Source organism: Crassostrea angulata, unplaced genomic scaffold (assembly GCF_025612915.1).
Source record: "Crassostrea angulata isolate pt1a10 unplaced genomic scaffold, ASM2561291v2 HiC_scaffold_213, whole genome shotgun sequence".
Taxonomy (NCBI): domain Eukaryota; kingdom Metazoa; phylum Mollusca; class Bivalvia; order Ostreida; family Ostreidae; genus Magallana; species Magallana angulata.
This window is the reverse complement of record NW_026441766.1, coordinates 150,884-166,046: the sequence shown is the minus strand read 5'-3', so window position 1 is coordinate 166,046 and position 15,163 is coordinate 150,884. Positions and strand designations below refer to the sequence as shown.

At 40.2% G+C, this 15,163-nt stretch overlaps 2 protein-coding genes and 1 long non-coding RNA gene across 3 annotated transcripts; all 3 read left to right on the top strand.

Annotated features, from left to right (window-relative positions):
* The first annotated feature begins 4,227 nt into the window (after positions 1 to 4,227).
* On the top strand, positions 4,228 to 4,689 carry LOC128169784 (uncharacterized). Its single transcript, XM_052835857.1, has one exon. The coding sequence runs from the start codon at positions 4,228 to 4,230 to the stop codon at positions 4,687 to 4,689; it is 462 nt and encodes a 153-aa protein (XP_052691817.1).
* Positions 4,690 to 4,759: 70 nt separating this feature from the next.
* On the top strand, positions 4,760 to 5,407 carry LOC128169783 (uncharacterized). Its single transcript, XM_052835856.1, has one exon. The coding sequence runs from the start codon at positions 4,760 to 4,762 to the stop codon at positions 5,405 to 5,407; it is 648 nt and encodes a 215-aa protein (XP_052691816.1).
* Positions 5,408 to 11,144: 5,737 nt separating this feature from the next.
* LOC128169787 (uncharacterized) lies at positions 11,145 to 13,638 on the top strand. The gene is made up of 3 exons (XR_008241599.1): positions 11,145 to 11,418; positions 11,756 to 11,888; positions 13,560 to 13,638. It is a non-coding gene; the product is annotated as an uncharacterized LOC128169787 (long non-coding RNA).
* Positions 13,639 to 15,163: the final 1,525 nt, after the last annotated feature.

Here is a 15,163-nt window from a genome sequence, read left to right as displayed (position 1 = left end):
CGACAGTGGTCTGACTGAGTGCTCACCTTGGCTACTCGTGCATTCCCCCAGCTACCGGATGTTCATGCCCAGGCTTAACCGCGTCTGTGTTATGGAGCGGAGGACCGGGAGGCGGGTTTGTATGCTTTGGATGGCCAACCCAAGACTGTGGAGGAAGCTGTCAACCGCATGCAGTACTTCCAGCATTCGCGTCAGAGCAGACCCCCAAAGCCTAAGCGGGAGGTGGTTAGGGCCATGGTGGATAAGGACAAGGTATCTGTAGATAGCCAGAAGGATGGTGAAGGGGAGAGTGAGATTAAGGAACTCAAGAGCCGCATACAGCAGTTTGAGAATTGAGGGAGAGTGGCAGGGCCCCAGCAGACCCGATGTCTCCGTCGCTGCCACCTCCTCCACAAGGAGGGCCGGGGGCACCCAGAGCTAGCCAATGTTATAAATGTGGTGAGACCGGGCACTTCTGGAGGAAGTGCCCCACCAATGTAGGGAGGAGGACTGAAGCAGGTGCTGGTGTGGGTGGGGACTGCCCCCTCAATACCGTGGTGGATGTCGCGAGGATATGGGTCATGGAGGATCCAGATCTAGCTTCAGGGAAGGGAGAGACAACCAGCCACCAAGGACTGTGCGTACACCGACGCCAGACCAAGATGTTGGGTTGGAGAGACAGAGAACAAATGACAATCAAGAGGACCTGCAGAGTGTGAAGCCAGAGTTTGGTTAGTCAGGGGAAACCCGTTGCTCCTGTCTTAAGCATTCCAAGCAGCGTGGTGGATTTGGAGTGCGTTTCAGGAATCAGCCCATACTTGAACAGTTTTCTGAGGAGAAGCTGCTGACTGAAGAGGAGGAACCTCTGGTTCCTAGTGATGAGATCCTGACTCCAGTGGACCACAGTCTGGAGCTGCAGGAGCCACCGAGGGTGGATACGACCTCAGAGTCTGGGCCCCTGGAAACAGCGAGAATGGAAGTCGGATGCCTTTGAACCCACAGGCAGTCCCTACGGAGGGGGAGTTGTGTGTCACAGTAAGCCAGCATTGCCCACGGACTGCATTTACCATAAAGCTGATGATCCAGGGAGCCCCCATTGAAGCTGTGGTGGATATCGGGGCAGAAGTGAGTGTACTTGGGAGGAAGTTCTATGACAATTTGGAGTCAAAGCCCCCCATTAAGAGACAGGTCACTTTGCTGCAAGCCGGAAGTGGAGCCCATCTCCAGGGATTTGTTGCCGGCCCATTTGACCTTGGTGTAGGCCAGCACACTCATCAGGTGGATCTCTATGTGGCCCCTCTTAAGGACAGGATGTTGTTGGTAGTGGTGTTCCAATCATCGATTATGATCGAAAATCCATTGATTGTTATCGCATTCTAAGCGCTCGATCATAAAAGGTTTCATTACGATTAATCGGTTAAGGTTTTTTCCCTTTCAACGAGCACATATCATAAACAGAATATTCCAGACGTGAACTATCTAAACCCTAAAAAGGCGCGCGGTCTGAAAAAAGCTGACATGACAGACGAGCTCGATATTCTTACTCGGGAAATATAGCACATTCTAGATTTTGGACGCATTTTGGTTTCAAGAAAATTAATGTTGGACTGCCTACAAAGGAAAATCTTTTGAATATAGTTTTTTTATCGCTAAACATAATAAGTAAATCAAATTGCGAAAGCCTAGTAATGAGTCTGTTCATTGTAACTTGTTTATTTACATTTATTTAGCACTACACTATAAAATATAAAAATTTCTGATTATAATCGATAATTAGTTAGTTGCGGGAAACCGATTATCGATTATGAAAATCTCACCCATCACTAGTTGTTGGTAATGGACATCCTATTGGAACACAAGGCTAAGATGGGCCTGGAGCTCGTGGTGATGAACTTGTGTGGGGAAGAGATGCAGATGACCTATGGTAGAGGTGAGACGCAGAGCGTTGCTCGCATGACGCTAGTACGCGAGGTCTGCATTCGTGCTGGCTCTGCTGTATTGTGCCCCTTCAAGTTGGACAGGAGTCTGTCTGAATTCATGACCATCCCAGGGATAGAGAAGTTGTCAGAGGCGTTGCTTATGCCCCATACTTACCATGCCGCTGGAGATGCCTTCGTGGCTTGCATGGTGAACGCTTCGGAAAAGGATATTACTCTGAAGGAGGGGAGCCTCCTGGGAGAGATAGTTGAGGCTGATTTGCATGTGCCTGTGCCCTACCCTAGGAGAGTGGCCCGGAGTTTAGCTGAGTGTGAGCCTGGGGGATCCCACCCTAAGGTGCCCGCCCATTTGCAGGACCTGCTAGAACGATCCTCTGCAGAGCTGAGTGAGGAGGAGCAATCCCAGCTCACTGAATTGTTGTCAGAATTTCAGGATGTATTTGCCTGGAGCGAGTTCGACTTTGGAAACTTTACTGCTCTAGAGAATGATATTGATACTGGCAGTGCGGCGCCTATCAAGGAGAGGGTGCGGCATACACCAGCATTCTTTTTGGATGAAGAAGAGGCGCATCTCAAGAAAATGCTGGATGCTGGGGTGATTCAGCCCTCTATGTCTGATTGGGCGTCAGCGCTGGTGCTCATCGGTAAGAAGGATTGACAAGTTCGATGGTGCCTGGACTACCGCAGGCTGAACAACGTTACAAGGAAGGATGTATTCCCTCTCCCATTGATCGACGAGTGTTTGGACACTTTGTCAGGGAACATTTGGTTCTCTAAGCTGGATGCGAACTCCGCCTTCCATCAAGTTATGATAAGCCCTTAGGACCGGAAGAAGACTGCCTTCGTCACCCGATATGGCCTGTTCGAGTTCCGACGAAGCCTTTTGTATGAGGACCAGAGCAGCGGACTGGTTTTAAGGCCCTCCGGAAAGCTCTCACTTCACCCCCAATCTTAGCCCTCCCAACTGCCGAGGGCGAGTTTGTACTGGACACTGACGCGTCAGTGGAGGCGATAGGTGCTGAGCTCTCACAGATCCAGGAGGGGCAAGAAAAGCTGATAGCCTACAGTAGTCTCAGCCTGTCAGCAGAACAGAGGAGGAATTGCACTACCCGGAAGGAGCTCCTAACAGTTGTCAGATTCACGCACATGTTCAGACATTACTTGCTTGGCCGTAAATTTGTCGGTCGCATGGATCACCATAGCCGTATTTAGTTGCTCAACTTCAAGTACCCTCAAGATCAGCTTGCTCGCTGGCTCGAGGAGCTTAGTCAGTACGATATGGTGATCCAGCATAGACCAGGAAGGCACCATGTGAACGCTGATGCACTGTACAGACCGCCACCCCCATCCAGGTGTAGGGGGGTGGATTTCACCGTTAACCTTAGTGATTTGCCTTGTGGTGGCTGCATTAAGTGTACTAGAGCCCACCAGTCCTGGATTGCTTTTGCGGATGAAGTTGACAATGTGGCCCCTCTAGCTAGGCCTGGTAGTTGGACATATTCCCCCTTGTTGGGGGAAGAATCTAGCCTTAAGGAGGATCAGAGCCCCATCATCGTTGACCGAGAAGAAGCCTGGCCCTCAATCAGCGAGGCAGCTCTGGGCTATGTCTCCAAGAAGCTTATGGGCCGGATCCGTAAAGACGACTGTGAGGGTCAGAGCAGTCCAAATGGCCCATGCCAGTCTCAGATCCAAATAAGTCATTACCCCCAGTTTCGCCTGTATCATGGGAATTTCCTCAGAAGGCTTGGTTGGCCCGCCTTCCTTGGTGGGCCTTATCCCCGAGGAGATGAGCCATAGCCAGTTAAATGACCCAGAGCTTAGTCTAATCTTGGATTGACTGCAGGGAGATGTGGAGCCGGAGGAAGACAAATTGTTCCTAGCCAGTCCAGCTGTCAAACATGATTATATCAACAGGATTTTGTTGCAGTTTGACAACAACAGGGTCCTTTGGAAAGAGACAGAGGAGGGGGGAGAGAAAAGGAAAGTTCTCGTCGTCCCCATAGAGCTGAGGAGAGTCTGCCACTCTGCTACGATGTACCGGCGGCTGGACATCAAGGGATTGAGTGCACCAAGGCCATGATGAGAGAGCATTTGAATTGGTACGGGATGATGTGGGGGGCCGGATGATGTGGGGGGCTGAGAGGTTTGTTAGCACTTGTGGCCCCTGCAGTAGAAAAAAGCGCCCACAGTGCCACGCCAGTGCAGAAATGATTAAGTATCATGCCGGGGCACCCATGGAGAGGGTGCACCTTGACTTCCTGGGACCGCGCCTCGCCCTAAGACTCCAAAGGGGAATGAGTATGTCCTAGTCATGGTGGTCCAGTTTACTAAGTGGGTGGATTGTGTCCCCCTCCCCTCCCAGACAGCTGAGGTTACTGCCACAGTGGCAGTGGACGAATTCTTTGTTAGGTTCGGCTGCCCCCTTGAGATATTTACAGATCAGGGGCGCAACTTTGAAAGTAAGTTGTTTACTGCTGGGTGCGACCTCCTCGAAATACATAAGGCCCCCACCACCCCCTACTGTCCGTCTGCCAATGGACAGGTGGAGCGCTACAATAGAACCCTTATGGATGTGGTAAGGTGTTATATTGATAAGGCCCAAGACTGTTGGGACGAGCATCTGGCCCAGATAGCGGGGGCCTTCCGCTCTGCAGTCAATCGTAATTCAAGGTTCACCGCCAACAAACTCATGCTTTGTAGAGAGGTCAATACGCCAGCTAGCCTGATGTACAGGTCCCCCTTGCAGGAGGGCCCTGCAGATATGGAGACGTGAGGGACCTTGAAGACAAAATACAGACTGTTCGCAGGACAGCCAGGAGGCGCCTGCACACCCCTTAGGAGGGATGAAAAGAGATTATGACATCAAGGCCACTACCCGCCCCTTTGAGGAAGGAGATGTTGTGTATGTGCTGGACACTGCGACGGTGAAGGGGAAGTGTTGCAAGCGTAGGCTGTCCTGGAAGGGCCCAGGTATCATAGTCAAAAAGCTGACCCCCCACCTGTACCAAGTAAAGACCAAGTCGGCAGTCATGGTGGCAAATCACGACCGCTTGAAGAAGTGTGTTGACAGAGACATCCCCCCATGGCTCATTCGGTTTAGGGAGAACTTTGAGAACTCTGAGAGTGCCAAGCAGGAGACCGGGAGCGTCTTGGCTTCCAGCCCCCCTGCAGGGGCAGCGGGTGCCTGCAAGCTTCCCGAATCCCCCTCAGGCAGCAGCCACGCCGAGGTCGGCCCCCAAAACACTCTCCTGCTGCCAGAGGGCCTCCTGACAGTTCTCCCAAGCCCCCCCAGACATCAGGGGCGTCCCATGGCATGGCAGGCGTGCCCCCTAAGGGGCCACCATTGTGGCACGAATGCAGCGCTGGGGTGCCTACCGAGCAGGCCGGCGGAGACAGAGGAGACCCGATGGCTGGCCCCCACAGCAGGAGGAGACGATTGCCACTCTCTTCCTGCCCCTTTCCCAATTGTGCCGAGAGGACGAACAAGTTGAGGGATCATGTGACGCTCTCCCACCTTCACCCTGTGTTTAGGAGGTCCATGCCCTTGGGGGATGACGCCACGGCTATGCGACTAAGAGTGTGCGAGTGGTTGACTGACCAACTCCTTCGAAGTTTGGCCACGTTGACAGACCTGATCCAGAGTGTTCCCACCTTCAGGGAACCTGGCGCAGGTATCCCAGGCGACTTGCGAAGGCCAGTCTTTCAAATCTATTGTTTAGCTAATTAAATGTCAGCTTTTGCTTAAGTAACTATAATAGATAAGTTTCCCTTTTTTTTCATACGGAAAATACAAAGAAGTTACCATATGTTATGATATGGTACAAAAGAAAATTACATAATGGAGCAGGTGCCCTCTGATGATTATATCTTAGTTATTACTGGTCCTTACTTTACTTTCTGTTCATTTTCTTTTCATAGGTTGCAATGAAATTTGGTATACAGAAGTATCATAATATCTCGGTCAAGTTTGATTTTGGGTACGATTGAGCAATTTTTGACAGAGTTATGTCCCCATACTTCGGGCCTGCAGCCTCAGGCTGTATGGAATACAACCCAGGATAAATCCTCATACCCCTTGTTTGCACCTGGATACTATAATAACATTGATTTGGTACTATACACTTTAATAAGTTCAAATGATGTATAAATGGGGCGCGAGATAATTCAGAATTATAAAAAAAATTGTTGGTATTTTAAAAAATCTTCTCCGCAAAAAATCCTTGGGTAGTGTAGATTTAAGTTTTTCAAATCATGGTCCCCGATGGTAGGATGGGGCCACCATGGGGGGATCAAATTTTACATGGGAATATATAGAGAAAATCTTTAAAAATCTCCTTCTCAAAAACTATTTGTCCAGAAAAGCTAAAACTTGTGTGGACGCATTCTCAGGTTGTTTAATCATGAACTTGTTGTTTCTGGTTGTAAAGTTATCGTCTACTATAAATCTCAGCGAGAGTCGTCAGGGCTGAAAAAATTAGACGGAAGTCTCTTAAAGGTGTTACACAAGGATTTAGCCAATCAAACTGTGTACTTAATCAATTGTAGTTCCATTCATATAGAGACAATTTCTTTTCTTTTATTTCTTTTTTGGCACAATTTTTTTTAGGCCTACAGTATTAAATTTGGACTCATTTGCTAGGAAAATTATTACTTGAGTGGAATTGTCACACTTAATTAAATGGAACTGTTATTTATGGTAGATGCGTATGATGCAACTTCCTGAATGGTGCCGAGTCTGTTTGTCAACATGTGGGTATATCCCTTTAACTATTTTTAGAATGTGTGTAGGACAACAAAGTAGTGCTTTGTGTATGTACATTTATTGGGACATTTTAAATCAGAATGCGTGACACATGTAAGAAAAGAGTATTTGCAATTTTAAAAGCAAGTGTCAAAATTGAATTATTATTATACCCCCGCAAACGAAGTTTAGGGGGGTATATTGGTTTCACCCTGTCCGTCTGTCCGTCTGTCCGTCTGTCTGTCTGTCCGTCTGTCCGTCTGTCCGTCTGTCCGTCTGTCTGTAGACGCAACTTTGTCCCCCCTATAGAATTTTTTATTACTGCATGGAACAGTTTGAAAATTTGTACATATGTTGAACACCATCTGAAGATGTGCACCTGCAATTTTTTTTAAGATCAGACAAGATTTAATGATTTTATGACAGTTTTCATTTTCCTTATTCTATATATTGTACACTAATGTTGAAAAGTAAGGGAGGTAATCCTTACAGATTTTATTAATTAATTAATTAATAGAAAACACTCTAAAATATATTTATATAAATACATCCAGATGGAGTTTTTTGTCTTTATGTCTTAATTAATAAAAAAAAAATTATTTTTTATAAGTATTCTATCAACTGACAATGCAAAGTTTTTGTTTGTCAATGATAAATTCTTAGGAGCTAATGAGAACATCAAAGACAAGTGTGGCTGAATTCATTTGTCCCAAGGGAGCCATTATCTGAGCCATGGTTCAGATGGAGCATGTGTTTAGGGGAAATTGATAATCTGTAAAATGGGTGATGGTTTTGGGGCTATTTTAAAACTGTTTCATGTAAACCAAAAGGTCTATCATTATAAGGAAATAAATAATATAATTATTATTAAAGAAGTTAAACTATTTTTAGAGGTTGTTTAAATTTATTTGTCAAGTAATTTGATGAAGTGACCCTATTGGGCATTAATTTAAATGAATTTCAAAATTACTGATATGATTGAAGTGTTTTGGCAATTTTAAAATTGTTTGTAATATTAAATTTTCTTTTTTACATATTTTTACATAGTATTGTAATTATGGTCATGTTTTGGGAGTTTATTAAATTTAACAAGCTCATCAAAGAAAATCATAGTCCTATGGGATCAATTTTCTGATTTGGAGTTCAATTGTGCCATAGGAGAAAGTGAGGAAAATTTGAAACAACTAATTGCATCTGTTAAGACTCTTATTAGAAAGATATTGAAAGTTTTATCAACAGAAGACCATTGGTTGGCTACCGGTATTTCTATACACTGCAAAGGGAGGGGTTATTGTCATTTTGTTGGTTTTTCTTTAAATCAATTAAATTAAAAAAATATATCATCAAATACATACATTTGTAAATGTATTACTGTTATAGATATGTATTTACAGTGAAATTCTGACAATTTTGATTATAAGTTTTCTTTGTTAACTATTTTTTTTTTTTTTTACTTTTCTAGAATTTTTTTTTGTATGTGTTCCAAACCTTAATTATTATTCTATTCAATTATTTGTCCCATTTGAAATTAGCCTAGCGGGGGTATTAGTCCCATTAGGACAGTTCTAGTTATCATTTGAAGGAAGGAATTGAAATTGTTTGATGTACACCCTTTCCCAAACTGTAAAATTCCCTACTTTTACTTTCATTTTCAGAGTTTTTCAATACACATGCATTTTGCCGGAAAATGAATCTGACTTCACACCACGAAATTTTAACAGGAAAGAGACAATTTGATGAGCTTTCATTCCAGAGGTCTGTCGTTGCTGAACAAAAATTCAGGCTGGAACATAAACATTACCACCTATGGAAAATGAAGCTCCATGCTGGTAGGGCATATTCGTTGTTTACTTGCAACTATAATGATAAACGTGTGTTTCTCTTTCGTACATCCTCTCATTTATGTGAACAAACTAAATTTCCAACAAGTTTCATCATTTAGATAACAACTTCTATAGAAAAAAAAATCATCACTTGTTCATGTAAACCAAAAGTTTCTATCATTATTAGGAAATAAATATTATCATTATTTATAAAGAAGTTAACTATTTTTATTCAAGTAAATTGATGAAATGACCCTATAAGGCATTGATTTAGATGAAATTCAAAATTACTGATAAGATTGTAGTGTTTTTGCAATTTTAAAATTGTTTGTACTATTAAATTTTCTTTTTTACATATTTTTACATAGTATGGTAATTATGATAATGTTTTGAGCGTTTTTTAAATTTAACAAGCTCATCAAAGAAAATCATAGTCCAATGGGATCAATTTTCTGATATGGAGTTCCATTGTACCATAAGAGAAAGTGAGGAAAATTTGAAACAACTAATTGCATCTGTTTCAGGTGCTGGAGTAGGTTAAGGTTTTTAGCTCACTTGAGCTGAAAGCTCTAGTGAGCTTTCCTGATCACTTTTTTTCCGGCGTCTGTCTGTCTGTCCGTCCGCCTGTCTGTCTGTAAACTTTTTACATTTTGGACTTCTTCTCCGAAACCACTGGGCCAGTTTTAACCAAACTAGCCACAAAGCATCATCATTGGGTGAAGGGGATTCAAGTTTGTTAAAATCTGGGGCCCTGCTCTCTTTCAATGGGAGATCATTAGGATTTAATGAAATTTTGTTGATATTTTTCAAAAATCTTCTTCTCAGAAACCATTTGGCCAGGAAACTGAAACTTGTGTGGAAGCATCCTCAGATAGTGTAGATTCAAGTTTGTTCAAATCATTGTCCCTGGTGGTAAGGTGGGGCCACAATGGGAGGTGGGGGGTTTGGAGTTTTACATACAATATATAGAATGAATCTTTAAAATACTTCTTCTCAGCAACCAATCAGCCAGGAAATGTGAAACTTGTGTGAAAGCTTCCTCATGTAGTGTAGATTTAAAGTAGTGAAAATCATGACCCTCAGGGGTAGGGTGAGGCGACAATGGAGGGTCGTACTTTTACATAAGAATATAGTGTAAATATTTGAAATTTTCTTCTCAAAAATCATTTATTTAAAATTTACATAGCATAGGATTATAAAAATAGAAAAAAATTATCTTTGTCTAAAAACCACTTGCTTAGAAAAGCTGTATCTTTACTAAAAGCACCCTCGGATAATGTAGATTTTAATTCTTTCCAATAAAAATCTTGAGGAGTAGGGTGGGGCCACATTGGAATTCCAATTTCTTTGGAAATTGGATTTCTGAAAGTAAGGAACGGGGTGGGTCAGATGAATTTGATCGTATGTGAATTGGTAGAGTTTTAATTATAAAATATTTTAAAATATATACTGTATTGACAATAATTTTGCAAAATTAATTAGCTGCTATATGGTAAACAGTACATGTTCACAAGTGGCTGTAAAGGTGTATTATACCAGTAATAGCTCTCTGGAAAATTTTAATCAACCAACTTCAATAAGTGCGTCTGTATTGAACCGACATTCAGGATGTCATAAAGATGTATTTTATCTTTAGGAATACAAAAACTTATGAAAATAATTTTTATACCATATAGATTTTCTAGAATTATAATTTTTAACCGGGTTTTCCAACGGAAAAATCCGGTTATTAAAATGGTGAAAATGGCGGGCGGGCGGACGGCGGGCGGGCGGCTGCCAAAAGGGTACCCTCATTGTACGGATAACTCCTCCTACAGTTTTCAAGATAGGAAGTTGTTCTTTTGCAGATCAATTGTACATATATCAGAGGTGTGCATATTGCTAGGATTTTGATTTCTGATAATTTATCAAAAAAATACCAGCTTTTGAACTTAGTCATTTTTTGGCAAAATATTGCATATAGGGTACCCTCATTGTACGGATAACTCCTCCTACAGTTCTCAAGATAGGAAGTTGTTCTTTTGCAGATCAATTGTACATATATCAGAGGTGTGCATATTGCTAGGATTTTGATTTCTGATAATTTATCGAAAAAATACCAGCTTTTGAACTTAGTCATTTTTTGGCAAAATATTGCATATAGGGTACCCTCATTGTACGGATAACTCCTCCTACAGTTCTCAAGATAGGAAGTTGTTCTTTTGCAGATCAATTGTACATATATCAGAGGTGTGCATATTGCTAGGATTTTGATTTCTGATAATTTATCAAAAAAATACCAGCTTTGGAACTTAGTCATTTTTTGGCAAAATATTGCATATAGGGTACCCTCATTGTACGGATAACTACTCCTACAGTTCTCAAGATAGGAAGTTGTTCTTTTGCAGATCAATTGTACATATATCAGAGGTGTGCATATTGCTAGGATTTTGATTTCCGATAATTTATGAAAAAAATACTAGCTTTTGAACTTAGTCATTTTTTGGCAAAATGTTGCATATACATGTAGGGTACTCCATTTCACTGGATAAGGGTTGACATGGATTATGGATACAGTTTACATAAAAGAAAACCCGGTTTGCTGTCACATTGACAGCTTTTCACTTGTTATAGAATAAAAGCAAAGGGGGACAACTCTTCAAGAAAAGGGAACGGTCATTAATAAGGACATGTTCCACTGTTACATGTTGATACTTATATATGAAAATAATGTCCAAGTATACTAATTACCGTATTAAGTCCATACATATCTGTTATGATCCCAGATTCATTGAATCTGGGGCTATTATGGATCGAATACCTTAAATGAATGACAACTCTTGCAGGAAAGTGCACAAGGCCTCCAAATCCAAAATATGACTATGGAAGTTTTATTGCCCAGACATGTGATTGTCTAGAACCAATTGGATGATGCGTTATATAGAATATTCATATTGAGGTAAAATAATATATATGAAGGTATAATAATATATGATATTGTGTCAAACCACACATTAATATATGATATAATGATAAAGATTAAAAACTATGATTTTCATAGAATATGATGAGAGTGATCTCGTAAAGGTATTGCCCCATCTCAGTGAGTTCTATGTTATGTACTGATGTTGATACAACCACTTTGGTCCCTATTTGCATTTCACGCGCAAAATCGTCGTTTATGCAAATTCTCCCCCTTAGCCAAGTTGGTTAGGGGGAGTTTCTCCCACATAGCAGCAGTGAAAGGTTAACAGGTATATATTTTGTAAACTTTCATCCTGTTTATTATATTTTAGAGCTGCCATGTCTTCTAAGAGAAACTCCATTCTTTGATGACTGATGGAAAAGCCTCATCACTTCCTTTGCTAAAGAACTTGTTATCTTAATCACTAGCCATTAATCAGTGACCACCGTTATCAAAGCTTCCAGGTACATTATGGAAGTCTCTTCTGGCACCATTTTTTTTTGCAGTCCCTGACTTTTTCTTAGAATTGAAATTATTAACTTTTGCTATTTAATTCCTTTAGTAAACTTCTTGTTTCATATTTAATTCTATTAATTAATGTTGAATTGGTACTCATAAGTTCAAACATTTCAGATTTAATTTAATTTAATTTTTTTTCTCAACATTTCACTGATTCAATTTTATTGGACATTAAATTATTTACTATACAGAAGATGAATTTTAAAAGACATTTTCTCCAGAGTTCAGCAATATCTTAATAGAAGATCAGAATACTTTTTCATCCCTTAGAGCCAGAAGTAGATTTCTTACACTAGCATACTGTAAATTCCTAATTAAATGTGAGAAATTGATATCTGCATAAAATCGGGAGGAGCACATCTTGCGGAATTTAAAATTTCATTTTCATTTTTCGGATGAACTTAGATAATTAGAAATCGGGATACAAATTTGCTATTTCATATTCTCGTGTCTTAAATAAAAAACAATTGAATCGCAGAATGAAGTACTTGCATAAAATATGGAATCTACAGTATGACATTTATAAATAATTGATAAATATTTTCTGCAAATTTCATTTAATTTCATAAAATTTTAGTTGACTTCTTAAAGGTCTTTAGCAAGGAAATAGCCAATCAAAATAAACTTTGTTAATTACAGTTATTAGTCATTCCATATATATGTATATAGTCACAATTTCTTCGTATATCTTACCTTCTGCTGAATTGTAAAGAAATCATTGGCTAACAGCAGTCACGTGGAGACCGTGTATATTCCATACACAGTCAGTACAAAATATACCGGGGTATCTTCCCTTTGAGCATTATGACATCATTCTTAGAGTATTGTGACATCAGGTTTCGTACCCAGATTGAAACTTGTAACTTTGTTATAAGACGCTTGATTTTCATTGTTTAATTAATTTTATGTCATTAACACAAAGGCAGTCGGTAAGATATAATCATTACATAGTCATGTAGTGACCGGGTATGGGATGATACCTGGTTAGTAAATTTGCCTCACTAGGTATGAAATTTACTAACCATGTATTATCCCGTTCCTGGTCACTATATGACTATTAACTAATAATACCCCCGCTCGGAAGGAGAGGGGGTAAACTGTTTACCCTTGTGTGTCTATCTGTCCTTCTCTGTGTATGTCCATATTATTAACAATTTTTTTTATCGCAGATGCTTGAAATTTTAACACACTTTTTGTTTAGGCATGCCTTATGGTGGGATTCATTTTTGTACTAATGAGATGTCAACTTCCTGTTAAATGACACCTTTATTTTTTTGTAGCCTTACTTTTCAAACAAATAGTCATCAGAGATTTCTCAGCAACTATTCATCAGAGCTGCTTGAAATTTTATAACAATCTTTGTTTAGACATGCTATATGGTATGATTTGGTTTTTTTTTTACAAAACAGACATCAACCTCCTGTTAAATGATGACCTTGCCTTTATGTATTTTCACATTAGAGCCGGGTATCACTAGCGGTTATCACAGATATCTCGTTTCCTTTTATGGTATCTTATCTTAGGCCTATAGTATTGATTCTGGAATCATTTGCTAGGAAAACTATCACTTTAGTGGAATGATCACATTGAATTAAATGGAACTATTTTTTTTTTAGACACGCATAATGATACAGCTTCCTGGATCGTGTTGAGTTTGTTTTTCAACCTGTGAAACCCATTTGTTTTTAGGGGTGGGTATGCTTATATTTAATTTTCTCTCTTAGAAACCAAGCAAGTCATTATTTTCCTGGTCTCAAGTTAGTCTCAAAGCATTTAACAATAATTTCTGTTTCATTTATAATATACTGAGAGTTTAGTTAATGAACTAAGGCCACATAAAGTTGAAATAATGGTTCTCGGGTCAAATTTTCTAGAAATGGATGTGAGAGGGAAGCATTTTTGCCCTTTTTATTGTTGAGGAAATAGATGAGGGAGGCTTTTTTTAATAATCATCGCCCATCTTGGGTTCCAAAAGCGTATGTTTTATAAAACTGTTAAAATACAGGTTTCGTTGATGCCACTTACTTGTTTTCATCACGATGTAGCTCATTTGTGGTCTTGCCTAAGTCTACAGAGACCGGAATACTGCAATTTTTTTTCAATTTTTTTTACTTTCTGCCCTAGGGAATTTTTTTCTGCTCCACATATAAAAGTTATCGCTAAAAGGCATCAAATGGTCGAATAAAAATGACCTTTTACCTCTTGGTTTGTTCCAGGGGTCTTATCAAAGTTTATATTTCATGCCCAGTTGATGAATACCAGTGATATAGCTGTAAAGTTGCTCTCAGTGGACTATAGCAATTGACCAGTTCATATTAATAAATATAATGTTGCTCCCATATTGACAGTTTCAATATCCTGAGTACAGGTACATAGCTGTTGGGTTGCTCTCTGTGGAAAAAATAAATTGTGTCGGGTATGAATGAATGACTGTTTTGTTGCTCTTAGTATACCATAACATAATATGGTTTTTTGAGGTGAACATATGTTTAACCTACTGTACTAAGGTGCAATGGTTATGTTCTTACCAGAAGGTTTATGAATAGACAAGTTATACTAATGTATAGATGTTGTGTTGCTCTCAGAAGACTACCAATTGCCTTAGGTACCACTATTGATGTTAAGTTTCTCTCAGTGACATTATCAATAGACAAAAAATACTAATGTGTAGCTGTTTTATTTCACTCAATAGACAGTATTCATAGGTCAGTGTACTGAATAATATCAGGTAAATAGGTGCTAAGTTGTTGGGTTGCTCTCAGTTGAAATTTTGAATTGTGTCGGATACGAATGTATGACTGTTTTGTTGCTCTTAGTAGACCGTACCAATAGCATTGGATACTTGGTATCAACTGCATCATCATTTGCCTTGAGTACTGTTATGAAACTGGATTGTACAACTGTTCGGTTGCTTTTAGTATAGCTACCAATTGGTTTGGTTCTATAGAATAATGTTGTGTTGCTCTCAGTTGACCATATCGATGGCTTAGGGTTCTGATGTATTACTATTATGTTGCTCTCAAAGGACAGTGTGAATCGTATTGTGTAACATATGTGTAACTTACGTGTTTCTCTGATTAGACGGTATCAATTGCCTGAGTTACTGTTGTACAATTGGTAGCTCTTCCAATGACATTTGATCAAAAGGCTAGATTACTTATTGAAAACTGTTGTGTTAATCCTAGTGAACTGTATCATTGCCTAAGATGTTATAATGAAA